Source organism: Vipera ursinii, assembly GCF_947247035.1.
Source record: "Vipera ursinii genome assembly, chromosome: 15".
NCBI classification, from domain to species: Eukaryota; Metazoa; Chordata; class Lepidosauria; order Squamata; family Viperidae; genus Vipera; species Vipera ursinii.
This window is the reverse complement of record NC_139528.1, coordinates 3,080,523-3,094,651: the sequence shown is the minus strand read 5'-3', so window position 1 is coordinate 3,094,651 and position 14,129 is coordinate 3,080,523. Positions and strand designations below refer to the sequence as shown.

The 14,129-nt window shown below is 44.5% G+C and overlaps 1 protein-coding gene across 1 annotated transcript; it reads left to right on the top strand.

Annotated features, from left to right (window-relative positions):
- The first annotated feature begins 37 nt into the window (after positions 1–37).
- Positions 38–10,305, top strand: MPZ (myelin protein zero). Its single transcript, XM_083374071.1, has 6 exons — positions 38–164; positions 5,912–6,078; positions 6,352–6,565; positions 7,235–7,370; positions 7,870–7,927; positions 8,278–10,305. Exons 1-6 carry the CDS (start codon positions 98–100, stop codon positions 8,374–8,376), a joined length of 741 nt encoding a protein of 246 aa, XP_083230197.1. The 5' UTR covers positions 38–97; the 3' UTR covers positions 8,377–10,305.
- The last annotated feature ends 3,824 nt before the right edge of the window (positions 10,306–14,129 follow it).

Below are 14,129 nucleotides of genomic sequence, written 5' to 3'. Positions count from 1 at the left end.
CCCCCTCTCCGCCATTCGACGGGAAGGCGTCCTCGGCCTTGCTACCAGCTCTTCCCCTCCATGTGGCTGGGACTTGGACACTAACCCAAAAAAAAAAATGGGGGGTCCAGCTGACGCCGGAAAGAGCCAAGCCTTCCTCTGGTCATTACTCGTGTCCACCGTGGGTAAGTTGCATGACGCTCAAGGAAAAGATTTTGAAAATTTAGAAAAATCTCAAAGAGATCACTGGGTGTGTGTGTGTGTGTCCAAAGTCGTAAGTATCCAAAGGCAGAAGAGGAGAAGAACAAGAGTTGGAAGGGACCTTGGAGGTCTTCTAGTCCAACCCCCTGCTCAAGCAGGCGACCGTAGACATTTCAGGCCAAGGGCTGTCTTCAAAAGTAACACCCCGGAGGAAGAAGAATTAATTAAGAAAATTTTAGATTGTGCAGAAATGGACAGATTGACCTTGAATTGAAGGTAAAAAGAGAAAGAAGATTCAGTATAATTTAGAACACGGGACAATTTTTAACCAGTGGCTAGGAAAACGATCTAGAGAGAAGAACGTAATACGTACTATGTAACATTAAATATGTGTTAAGAAGAAGACTCTCGGGTGGAGAGAAGATTTAAGAACTATATTATCAACTAATATGACATCTATTTGGTGTTTTTTCCCCAACCCTCCCTGATTGTGGGGTCCTTTAGGGGTAGACTGCCTCTGAAGCTGGAGGCTCTGCGCTGGGCGTAGATTGTTGAGAACCAGCCCTGGAGGTCTCCTGCTTTCCTAACGTAATTTCCACAGCATTGTGGCATTGGGAATCTGAGCTTCGGTTTTTCTCTCTCCGGTGCTGCAGCATGGGCTATGTAGTCTTTCGGCCCTCTGCCAGTCTGCTAAGTCCTTTTTGTCACGCTTAAGAGGACTGAAGCAGAGGCCACGGCTTCATGGGCCGTTCTGCATACCTATGCTATTCACCTTCAGATTTCTGGGCGTGGCTTGGCGAATGATGGTTTGGATCGTGGTTTAGTTCAAGGGATGGCTAGCGGGGGCTGACTCGAAGGCGATTCTAGGAAAATTCTGCAGATTCCAGGGGAAAATGAGATTACCGACGGTTTACTTCTCAAAGCCTCAAATGTTTCCATCATATATTCAATTGTCTCCAAAAACGGTGCATCTGAATAAAATCCTCAATAAAATCTAGGCTGAGTTTTGCTTTTCGAGCTTTCTGATGTTGGGTTTTGCGGAGAATTAAGGGGATGGACCAATTTAAGGAGATTTGGTGGGGGGGGGAAAGACGATGGTGACGGATTTGTAAATGACAGGGCCATTAAGGAGAGCCGCGTAGCTAACAATCAGAAGTTAACCCATGTTAAAATTTCCAACTAAAAATACTATTAAATATTGCAAGCTACGCCGACGCTTCTGTCTTTTAATAACATGCATAAATCCAAAAAGTGCCTGCAATTTAAAGCAAGGGAAAGCAGTGACTATATCTTGCTTAATTGAATAATTAACAATCACGATGCCTCTTATCGTTCTGAGAAACAACTGTGTCTTGTCACGCCTTAAAACCTGAGTAATGGGGTTCACACAACACAGAGACTTTTTATTTATTTTTATTTTAATTCCATTTATATCCCGCCCTTCTCCGAAGACTCAGGGCGGCTTACAAGCTTAGCAGTAGCCTTCATTCTATGTATATGCCTGCTTATTAGGGCTTTCACACACACCCCAAGCGGCATTATTACAAAGTCAGCTTAATTGCCTCCAACAATCTGGGTCCTCATTTTACCTACCTGGGAAGGATGGAAGGCTGAGTCAACCTTGAGCCTGGTGGGACTCGAACCTGCACTAATTGCAGGCAGCTGGTGTTACTTAAGGAGGCATTAGCCCACTGCTCCACCAAGGCTCCTGGACTTTGCTGGATTGTGGTTTGTTGGGGGAAAAAAACACACCTTGGGCTGAGTTTTCCTCTTGTGGTTACCCTCAAACTGGACAAAACGTGGTTTGTAGGATGAGTGAAAGCTCGTGGATGACTTTAATCTAGAAAACGATTTATTTATTAAACTTGTACGTCGTCCGTCTCAGCGTCTCGAAAACACAACCCTGTTTTCTGTTGTTTGGGATGCAGCAAAGTGTCTCATTTTTGGAGTGGATCATTCTTTTTTCCAACTCGGGAGGGAAAAAAAAATGCAACCCATTACGGTGCCAGTCAGATTAAATTGGTTCCCATTCAGCCGAAAAGCAAAGCGCATTAGCAGAATAAAAGCAAGATATTTTATAATGCTCTGAAATCTCTTCCTGTTATCTTCAGAGGAGTTAAGGTGGGAACCGGGAGTGGGAAAGGAAAGCCAAGTAAGAACTGTGTTTTAAGAGACACAGGTTTGACCTGAACAAATTAAATTTATCTGCAGCCAGGGGGGGTTAAGTAAAAGAGAATTTTTAAACGATGTTATAAATCTCTAGGTAGTTTAATTCTACCCCTTTTTCTTACATCTTCATTTTAACTCCCGTGCTTATGGATTCTTGAAATTGTCTTTTGGAGCAGGAGATGTTCCCAAGGAAGGGACACCCCCCCCACACACACACACACCCCACCCCGTTTGAAAATTGGGTTTGGGAAATAGGAAAGGAGATCTAAGAAACAAATATTCTTAATTTCTCTGAACGTATTTTTCCACAGTCCCAGTATCTACACAGTGCAATAAAAAAAATAAAAATACTGCCAGTTTATTTCCATCCTGTACCAAAGGTTGAACAAGCCGGGTTATTTTTACTGTGTTCCTTAGCCAAATGCCCTGAGCCCTGGAGAGACAGACTACAGCACTGCAAACAATGTAATTTCCTGGTTTATTTAAGATGGGCAAAGGAATCGAGGTTTATGAACCGTGCAAATCTGGGCTGACATGTTTCACCCAGCTGTTCCTTGCCGAAATGGGTGAAGAGAAGCAGAAAAGACGAGTTCTGTTCGCTTTCAAAACCTCAGTGACAGGGAAGCCAAAAGAACTATTTTATTTATGTTTATTTTAGTTTTTTTTAATATCCCGTATTTATTATTTTTATAAATAAGTCAAGACGGTGAAGGTACCTAGTGCTTAATGCGAACTGCTTTAAAAAATAAAAATAAAATAAAAGTTACAGGAGCGGTGGAGATTAGAAATGAGGAATGGGTGAATACTGGAATGCAGTGGCTTTTAATTCCGGGGAGAGCAACGTTTTGGAAAAATGTTGTAGAATAACACCTTCCTTTGGGATGCTGTCCTCGGCTTAGAAGAAAAGGAAAGGAAAATGAGAAGGAAGGAAGGAAGGAAGAAGAGAGAGAGAAAGGGAAGGAAGGAAGGAGAATGAGAAAGGGAAGGAAGGAAGGAAGGAAGGAAGGAAGGAAGGAAGGAAGGAAGGAAGGAAGGAAGGAAGGAAGGAAGGAAGGAAATTTTACTTTATAGCCATTGCTATAAGTTAAAGGCACCTTGGTCACAATTTGATTTGATAGCAAACTCCCTCAGTACACAGGTTAGAAGGTGCTAATCGAACGCCGTGATTAATTTTTCAATTTATTTTCTTTTACGCTTGCCACAGACACCCGCAGCTACCTCTTGCCATCCCTGAACGTTAATATTTTTTTCCTCCTCTCTCCCTTTTCAAAATCCCTATTGTTCCACTCGCTATTCTGCCTGCTTAATCTTCTATTATCCCTCGGCTTCTGTGCAAACTGGGTGAGCAGAAAGCCTGGGGGTTAAGGTTGCTAAAACCACGTCATCTTCATGCTTTGCCTGCAGAAGGAATATCCCTCCCTCCCCAGCTTTCCAGATGTGACTGACTACATAAACCATGAGGAGGATGAGCAGTATAGGAAGCAAAGCTTATTTGCACTCTCGGTGTCTCCGCCGATAAATTAAAACCCCTCAGCTTGAAACTGCAAACCGGGCTGTGGTGAATATTTCAGGAGAAACCCATTTCTTCAGCTCTGTTCCGTTTAGAATCATGAGGACTAGAATCTTTTCACAAGCGGCTCTTTTCAGGGCCGTTGTAAGACCGAACGGTTGTAAAACAGGATGGTCTGGTTCTCTATAGCTGTCAAAATCAGACCACTCCTGACTCATTTAAACAACGGCAACCTGGGGTTCGTCACAGTTCCAGGTTGTCATTTGCACAAAATCGTGCCAGGAAAAAAAAGGGAAAAAATAGGGAGGGTTAGGAGGGGAGGAAAAGGTTGTTGTTGTTTTTTCCAGCCAAAAATCGGGAGGGAAATTTGCCACTCAATCCGACGGCCCCCGGCAGTTTGGAATTTGCACCCCAAAGGCGGTAGAGAAGGAGACGATTGTTCGGCTGCACAGAAGGGTCCTTTGATTGGAAATGTCGCAATTTCGAGATCACTCAGCAATGTGCTTCAAGGAGCGACTGAGGATCCCTTCCCACTTCCCAGACGGAGGGGTGGGGAGGCAGAAGTGGGGGGGGGGGCTGGAGAAATCCACAAAAACTCAAAAGCGCCTTGTGGGTTTTCGTATCACAACAATGAGGCGGTGTCTCTCTCTCTCTCTTTCTCCTTCCTTCGTTTTGTTTACTCAATTTTTATTCGTCGGGTTTTTATCCCACTTTCATTAGCTTTATCAACAAATCAAGGAGGTGAGCAGACCTCATCCTGGCTCGAAGGGACTGGCTCAAAGTCCTCTAGCCAGGTTTCATGGCTTGGGTGGAACTAGAACTCACCGTCTCCCGGTGATTAGCCAAAAGTCGCCCAGCCGGCTTTCATGCCTAAGGCGAAACTAGCATTCACCGTCTCCTGGTGACTGGCCCAAAGTCACCCAGCCAGCTTTTATGCCTAAGGTGAGACTAGAACTCACCGTCTCCTGGTGATTAACCCAAACTCACCCAGCCAGCTTTTATGCCTAAGGTGAGACTAGAACTCACCGTCTCCTGGTGATTAACCCAAACTCACCCAGCCAGCTTTTATGCCTAAGGTGAGACTAGAACTCACCGTCTCCTGGTGATTAACCCAAACTCACCCAGCCAGCTTTTATGCCTAAGGTGAGACTAGAACTCACCGTCTCCTGGTGATTAACCCAAACTCACCCAGCCAGCTTTTATGCCTAAGGTGAGACTAGAACTCACCGTCTCCTGGTGATTAACCCAAACTCACCCAGCCGGCTTTCATGCCTAAGGTGAGACTAGAACTCACCGTCTCCTGATTTCTAGGCCAGCACCTTCAAAATGGCTCCATGGGCTAATTGTCCCACGGAGGACTACACAGCCACCTCTGGATGTATGACACATCAGTGCAGTGACCATATTTTTGTGTGTGTGTGGGGGAAATTAAGGGCCAATCTGAACAAGGGAGAAACTTTAAAAGAAATTCACACGGATTTTTTTTAAAAAATTTGTTTGATGTGCTTAACTTCTTTTCCCCCCAAATAAGTAACGAAACTGAGAAAAACTTCCCCCAAATGCATAGACTAATTTTTTTTTTTAAAAAAACACCAACAACAATGGAAAATCAGACTAGATAATGACCAATTCTCCGGCCTCCACTGTGGTCATAAGTTGGGAACTATGTGTAAATTCAACAGGTACACAGGAATCCAGGACAGCTACCCCCCCCCCCAAATTTTATTGTTTCTTTTTCATATTTTTACTTTTAATTGTATAATCTGGGAATTGGAAGCTGCCCAAAGCCATTGATTGACATGGGTAGCTATAGAAATTGAATGAATCAATCAATCAATCAAACAAACAAACAAACCATGGTTTCTGGATGTGGCAACTGCCAATGGATTAACTTTTGGGCTTTGAAATTTCATTTAACCTGTTTGTTGTTAAGTGGGGTTGCCTTTTTGGGATCTGGGCAGAAGCCTTAGGAAAGTGATCTGGGATTTACCCATTCATTAATTTACTGATTAATTTCACCTCTCTCTGCTTTTTTTCTTTTCTTTTCTGCAGTGCTCTCTCCAACCTTGGCCATCAAAGTTTACACGGCAAACGAGGTCCACGGCACAGTGGGATCTAAAATTAAGCTCTCTTGCTCTTTCTGGTCCAACGAGTGGATCTCCGATGACATTTCCATCACTTGGCACTTTCAGCCGGAACGTGGAAAGGACAGTATTTCGGTAAAATAATAATATATTATATATATATATATAATTTGTATCTATTGATAAACTAGAACTTGCTAGAAGATGAGCAACTTCAATATTGTAGGAGAACTACATGTAATATTTTGGCTGTAGAACTTCGGATGACCACCAGAGGGCCAGAGCAAAAACAGAGTGTTAGCCTCTGCCGCCTTCTTGTGGTTCCATGTATATTGCAGCCTGATCTGATTCTTCCAGGCGGGTGGTAACTTTCGTCCCACCAATTCTTTTGCTCTTATTCAACCCCAGATATTTCACTACGCCAAAGGCCAGCATTACATTGACAACGTTGGGTCCTTCAAGGAGCGCATTGAGTGGATCGGGGACCCTCGCTGGAAAGACGGTTCCATTATCATCCATGACCTGGAATACACCGACAACGGGACCTACACTTGCGATGTCAAAAACCCACCGGACATTGTGGGGAGAACATCACAAGTCACCCTCTACGTTTTTGAGAACGGTAATGCTCGTTGACCGGCGAGAAATTGTTTGTGGTGTTACCATGACCTTCCCATTTTTAATAAGTGTGACGCCACAACTTTTGGGGCGAACTGAAGTTTCTGGCCTAAGGGGAGGGAGGGAGGGAGGGAGGGAGGGAGGAAGGGAGGGAAGGAAGGAAGGAAGGAAGGAAGGAAGGAAGGAAGGAAGGAAGGAAGGAAGGAAGGAAGGAAGGAACAATTATTTCTGGTCAGACTCTTTCCCCAATTTCTTCCCTCTACATATTAAGCCTGTGCAATCTCTTCTCCTTGGGTTGTCATCCCATCGAACTCAATGGACCAGGATGCAGGGTTTCTATGGGGAAAGGTCAACCTTTTGGGGTGATGTGTGAATGGGTGGCTGGAATAAAATGATTGAGTGGAGGCTGGACTGCTGAACAAACCCAGTTGGAAATGTATATTTTAATAACATTTCCTCCTCCTCCTCTTCCATCTCCTCCTCCATCACCACCTCCTCCTCCTCCTCCTCTTCCATCTCCTCCTCCTCCTCCACTCCTCCTTTTCCATCTTCTCCTTTCCCTTCCTCACCTTCTCCCTCTCCTCCTCCATCTTTTCCTCACTTTTGTCTGTCTTCTCTACCTCTCCCTTCCTCTCTCTCTCTCCCTCTCTCCCCTCCTCTCTTTCTTCTCCAGTTCCTACCAGATACGGCCAAGTCCTGGGTGGCATCATCGGAGGCGTCTTGGCTGTGGTCTTAGTGGTCCTGCTGATAGCCTACCTCATCAGGTACTGCTGGCTGAGGAGACAAGCCACCCTCCAGAGGCGTCTCAGGTAAACCCAGAAACCACACACCCCGGCTCCTCTGTCTGCCACTATCCTTCTCTTGCTAAAGGTGCGGGGAACCCTTCCTTCGAGAGCCCTTTGCCAGCTTTCCAGCCTCATGCCCGGCTGGGGGATGATGGGACCTGTAGTCCTGCCTCACTGCTGGGCCTCAGGTTACTGCTTTCGGCTCTCTCAGCCTTGCCTGGAGTTGTGGCAGTGTTTCCAACCAGGGAGGGCTGGGGGAGGGCTACGCTAATCCCACATCAAAGTCTTCTCACTCCCACTCACTTTGAAACACACACACACACACACACACAGGAAGCACAACGAGAGAGGGAGACCAAAGAAAGGAATGGGGCAATTTCCCCACGATTGTTTGTTTGTTTTAAATGCCGTTAATTGCTCGGCATTTGGGTGCAGGATTTTAGAATAATTGAGGTTTAGGCAAGGGGTTTCCTTGCTCCCCGGTTTTTCATCAACGCACATCTCTGTTCTTGTCTCCAATTAGCGCGATGGAGAAAGGGAAACTGAGGCTGGGGAAGGATTCTTCTAAACGGCGCCATCAGGTGAGACTTTGGGGGGTGCGAGAGGAAGACGTTCCCCCCCCAAGTAAGGATCTGTTAGACGTAAAGGTAGTCCCCAACGTACGACCGTAATTGAACCTGCCTAGTTAGTCTGAAATGGTATAGGGTTTCCTGCCTGAGTAGAGGGTTGGACTAGAAGACCTCCAAGGTCCCTTCCAACTATTCTATTCTATTCTATTCTATTCTATTCTATTCTATTCTATTCTATTCTATTCTATTCTATTCTATTCTATTCTATTCTATTCTATTCTATTCTATTCTATTCTATTCTATTCTATTCTATTCTACTCTATTCCCTGGCTAAACTCTTCTTTTCTCTCCCCTCTTGATAGACCCCCGTCCTGTACGCCATGCTGGACCACAGCCGCCTAACCAAGAGCGACAAGAAATCCAGGGGAGGCTTTGGAGACTCGCGCAAAGATAAGAAATAGCGGTTAGCCGGCAGAGAAGGTATCGAGAAGAAGGCGGCCAAGAGGCAGGTGGTCCTGACCATCGAGATGGAACCGAAGAAGGACCACCTCGAGGCTGAAGGCCTCAAGCCCGCCGTCAAGTCCCCCAGCAAGAACAGCCTCAAAAACGCCCTCATGAATATCATTAAAAGCGATTCGGCCTTATAATTTGAACCCGGGGCCTTTCCTGGCCTTCCTCTTCTCCAGGCGGGGAAGGTGGGAGCCAGGAGGTCCCTTTCTCCTCCACCCAGTCCTCTTGGTTTTGCTAGGACCACCAGATCGGGGGTGCAGTACCTCTGACTGCCAGATGGGGGCAGCAAGGAGTGGGTTTGCAGGTCTCTGCTGCCACCCGCTGGCCCCTTGGAAGATTGCAGCCCACCAATGGTGCTTTAATGCACTTTTCTCAATCTCATCGTCAAGTTTAAAAGGTGTAAACTACAACTCCCAGATTTCTGGCTGGCAAATTCTGGGCATTGTAGTCCTCCCATCTTAAAGCTGAGAAACAAAAGCATAGACAAGTTATGTGGCCATCTGTACTGCTGCAGTAATCTGCCTAATCGGGCTGATAGCATTTGGTATCAAACTGACATAAATTCCTTTTTTTTTCCCCTGCAATTTTGGGGGAGGAATCTTTGTTTGCGTGGCACCATCAGAAAACAAAGTTTAAACCGAAAAAAATCTTGAGATTCCTCCCTCGATGCAGGCAGTCCTCCATTTATGACCACCAGAAAGGCTGGAAAATTTGTTGTTAAGCGGTGTGGTCGTTAAACGAGACACCCCAGGGCAGTGTCTTTCAACCTTCCTTGCTGGCTTCCCCCTACTGGGAAAGATTGCAAATATTAGTCTGTGGAGGCTGCGATTCTTGTCAACACCAGACCGTCGCCAAGGTCATTTCGTTACGGTCGTAAATGCGAGGACCAGTTGCCAGGCACTTTTCCCAGCACTTTCATAACTTTGAATGGTCATAAGTAGAGGACTATCCGTGTTCTAGCCGCTTCTGCTGCAGGAAGCGAGAAACATCCCGTGACTTCCATCTGCTACGATCCAACATTTTGTGTTAGCGTTTTTGGACCCTTCCGAGGTCCCCCAAACTCAAACTCGGGTACACACGTGCGTAAATAAGTCACAAAACCTGCAGGACATAAGCTTATAATTTTCACCAAAGGGAGATTTCCATCAGCCCCCTGGACCCCCCCGTTCATCGCCATGAGGATAAAGCAAACTGGGTGCCCCCATCCTTTTAACCCTCCCGAATTCTTATGAATTGGCCCCAAAGATGCTAAATTGTCCCCAAACGGTGCCTTCTTCTGCTCTAACCACTGTGACACTCTTCCGCTCCGTGATTCGAGCGCAGATGTAATTTTCTTTCCTGTGGTTTTTTTTTTCTTCCTTTCCTTTCCTTTTTTCTTTTTAATCCGAGATTTTAGTCGGTGCATCTCACAAACTCACAAAGGGGATCTAATTTCACTCGGACAGGAGGGACAAAAACATTTTGCTTGCCCCTCCCGAGCGAAAATTAAAACTAAAGAAGAAAATACGATTTTTTTTAAAAAAATAATGCCCCAAAGACTTCTATCGCGCTCTCTCTTTCTCTTTCTGATCCTAAGAGTAGCGATCCTAAGGAGAGATTTCATTTTAGGCCAAATTCGGAGCCTCTCGCTTGAGCAAAGCATCTGAGACATTTCAAGGCAGGTAAAAAAAAATATATTAATATTTAAAAATAACCCACTAAGGCGATCCTTGAAATTTTCTCAAGGAGGGGGTTTTGCTCATTTTTAAAGAGGCTGCCCAATTTGGTCTGCTGGTAAATTCTCGCCCCGTTGCAAAAAGTTGGTGCAAACCAGTTAAATCAATTTTCCCCCCCTATAACAGAGAGAGAGAGAGAGAGAGAGAGAGAGAGAGAGAGAGAGAGGGAGAGAGAGAGAGAGAGAGAGAGAGAGAGAGAGAGAGAGAGAGAAATGCAGATTATTTTCTGCCAGTTTCCCCCAAAGTCTGTCGAAGCAGACGAATTTATATTTCTGCTCTGACTTGTTTGACATTTCCAGGGTGTCTCCCGAGAGGGAAATTAAACCATCGTCTCGACAGCCGCAAAACTTTGCCGTGCGATCTGCAAAAGGGAGGTTGGGATGAAGTTTATGATTAACCTGCGGAAATATATATATATTTCTTTCTTCCTTGCTGTGCTCTGCCCGGTGACCGAATTCTGCATGACGTTACATTGGTAGGCAGAGATCAAAGGTTGCATTCCCCCCCCCCCTCTGCTTCTGTTTAGGTTCTGTTGTTCTTTTTTTAAAAAAATTATTCTGCTCAGATTAACTATTAGGACAACATGTTCCTGCAGCAGCAAAACAGGAGATCCAGGAACATTTTGTTAGCAAACACACCATAGCTTCGGTTTTGCGTGTTTTAACAGAATCACAGATTTTGGAAGGGACCTTTGAAGGTCTTCAAGTCCAACCCGCTGCTCAGACAATTTTCAGACAATTTTCATGTCTCTTTCTTACCGGTGTCCTTCGGCCTCTTTCTTGTCTTCAAATCATGCAACATCGAATGATGGTGCTAAAGCAATGTACATAAGCAGACAATTCCCACTGTGTAGCACATGTTGTCACAAGTAGTCTTAGAAAACTAAACTCGTGTATGTGTGGTTTTTTTTTAAAAAAAACAACAACGATGTGTGTACAATTTCCTAGGGGCTTTTCCCGACCCCATGGATGTCTTTCAAAAAAAAAAAAAAACAGCCGTCGCCAAAAACAAATTAAAATGACAAAGAATTAATTAAAAAGACTGACATTTCTATGCCAAGCTGGTTTCCTTGTGGTCTGTGATCCTGATAGTAAACTTGGAGTAAAAAAGGTAGGGGAATCCCTGCGGATTTTACTCCTTGAGTTGTTGCTGACTAAATGGGGCGCTGCTCACCTCCATTTCAAGGCCACTGAGCCAGTGCTGTCCATAGACATTTTCTATGTATCACTCTTTCTCTATCTTTCTCTATCTATCTATATCACTCTATCTGTATCTGTCTTTCTCACACTATTATCTATTTGTTTCTATCTCTATCATCTATCTATATATCTGTATCTATATATCTTTATATATATTTATCTCTCTCTCTCTCTGGATCTATCCATCCATCCATCTATCATCTATCTATCTATCTATCTATCTATCTATCTATCTATCTATCTATCCATCCATCCATCCATCCATCCATCCATCCATCCATCCATCCATCCATCCATCTATCTATCTATCTATCTATCTATCTATCTATCTATCTATCTATCTATCTATCTATCTATCTATCTATCTACCTACCTACCTACCTACCTACCTACCTACCTACCTACCTATCTATCTATCTATCTATCTATCTATCTATCTATCTAATCTATCAAACTGGAACATTGAAATCTGCAAATAGGAGCTGTGTCAAAAGTGCAGACGAAAGACCAAAACAAGGTTTTTCCCCTGATTATTTTATTAACATGCTAAACGTGTCAGTCTTCAAAGCAGATCAGTCCGTGCCCAAGATGACATAGCTTTTATTCATTCTTGACAATGTGTCCTTGCCCGTCACGAATCTCGCAAACACCACTGGCCCACGAGTGGAATGGCTGTGAGGCAGCTAAGTGGGGGTGGGGGGGGTGGGGAAATGGGTGCATGACCTTGTCGGATAGATTTAGGCTTGTTCCTGGTTTTTTCTGGCTCGTAATAAGCTGGGCCCTGAGGAGGGAAGCATGGCTCTGTAGCTAGCAGCCCTTTTTGTGGGTGAACGGACAGAGAAATCGGGGTGCTGAGATCTGATGGCCCCATAGGACGGACACTGAGTTTGGTAACAACACTCGGATGTTATTTTAGTGAAGTATGGCTTAAGGAAGTTGAAGCTGACTTCGTAAAAAGCATTTTGGACACTCAAAAATATTATTGTGGGAAGGAGCTCCCAATTTTGCAGACGATTTCACTCTTATTGGTGCAAAAGACAGGTGCCTCTAGTGCAAAATATTCCTTTGGGCACAGGGCTGGCTCTTGAGAAAAGTGGGAAGTGAAAAGAGACTTTTCCCCCTTTTCAACACGTTGTCCAGGTTGGCATCGAGTCTCGGGATTCAATTTCCTGTTTTGAAAATAGGCTTATTTTAGAATATTAAACTAATATTTTCCCTGCATCGGGCTTATGGCTCTTTGAATGAATTTGCTTGGTTTTTCATAATGTCTCGGTCAGTGGAATGGAACAAGTCACCATGGCCAACTTGCTGCGGGACAAACTCACCATGAAACAATTGAACAAATGCAAAAATCAAATTAATTTCAATGGAACCGTGGCCAATAATAGGAAAATCAGGAAAGTCAATCCAGAAAGACAAGAATTATGTTAATTTCAAATGAAAACATGGTCACCAGTAATAAAAGTAACTGAATGAAATGATTAATACGGTGTTGAATTGTCCCACATCGAGTGAATTGTCCCACAACATGACAGGTTGGTAGCGCCAAATTGTCCTACACCAGGGGTAGGCAACCTCGGCTCTTTTATGACTGATAGACTTCCTTCTGACTTAGGAATTCTGGGAGTTGAAGTCCATGAATCATAAAAGAGCCGAGGTTGCCTACCCCTGTCCTAGACCTCCATCAGACAGCGAAGGAAAATTTTGGCGACCACATTGGGACACAAAACAGACCCATTTTAAAATCCTACCTTTCACATGGAACTTGGAAGTGGCTTGCAAATTTTCCGTTTTGCAATTTTGCAAGAGGTCCTTAGTGGTCCAGATTTGGTACCCAAAGGATTCAAACGTAACAGCAAGGTTTTAAGGATTTTAGGAGAACCAACCTTTTAGGTGAAAAAAACAATAATTTCCTGTCAATATGGCATCTTCACTATAAATGTTTAGAAGTTGGCATTGAAGTAGGGGAATTGCGTTCCCAATCTGCTAAAAGGGAGACTAAAATCTCAACCCTCCATTTATGGAGTAACAACCTCCCCTCCTTGATGATAGAGGGGAGGAAAAAAGGATGAAGTATTTGGTTCAAATCGACCCAATGGCTATTCTAATCTTCTTAGCCTAGGTTTCCTACCTATATGTTGTCCTCGACTTACGATCACAGCAGAACCCCGATTTTCAGTCATTGTGGTCGTAAGTCGAGGCACCATATAACCGGTCTCAATTTCACGACTGTTTTTACAACCGTTATAAAGCGAGTCATGGTAGTCCTCAAACGAATCACGTGGTTTGTTCTTCCGAAGGGCTGTTTTTTCCAAGAAAGCAGCAAAAAAAGGTCACAAACAGCGACCGTGGGACAACGCAACCATCACAAATGAGAGCTGGTTGCCGAGTTCCTCAATTGCTAATCTGTGCCAAGAGAGGCACAGCGGTCGTAACTTTGAGGATGAGTCATAAGTAGATTTGTTTTTAAGCTCATTGTAACGCTGGTTAAACAACCAGTCGTAAGTCGAGGATTTAGCGACATCTCTCGCTCTGCCCATTATCGGTGGCTTCTGGTGAAGCAGACTGGAAAGCGTGTGTGCCTTTCACCTACCCCACCCCACCCCATCCCCTCCCTTCCTCTGCTTTGACCATTTTTCCAGGACGTGCAAAAATTAAATTAAATGAAGATCAGAGGATTCCCCCCTTCCTCGGGGTGGGAAGACAAGAGAGGAAATGGAACTGCGGCGGGTTTCAGGGATGGGAGAAGGAAAAGCGCGTCAAGGCGAGGCGGGAAGACTCCGGAAAGGC

Bases quoted from the DNA above. Each gene is read 5' to 3' on its own strand.
- MPZ (XM_083374071.1), top strand. From the start codon at position 98: ATGGGGGGTCCAGCTGACGCCGGAAAGAGCCAAGCCTTCCTCTGGTCA. The intron at 165-5,911 runs GTAAGTTGCATG...TCTTTTCTGCAG, and splicing joins ATTACTCGTGTCCACCGTGG to TGCTCTCTCCAACCTTGGCC. The intron at 6,566-7,234 runs GTAATGCTCGTT...TTTCTTCTCCAG, and splicing joins CCTCTACGTTTTTGAGAACG to TTCCTACCAGATACGGCCAA.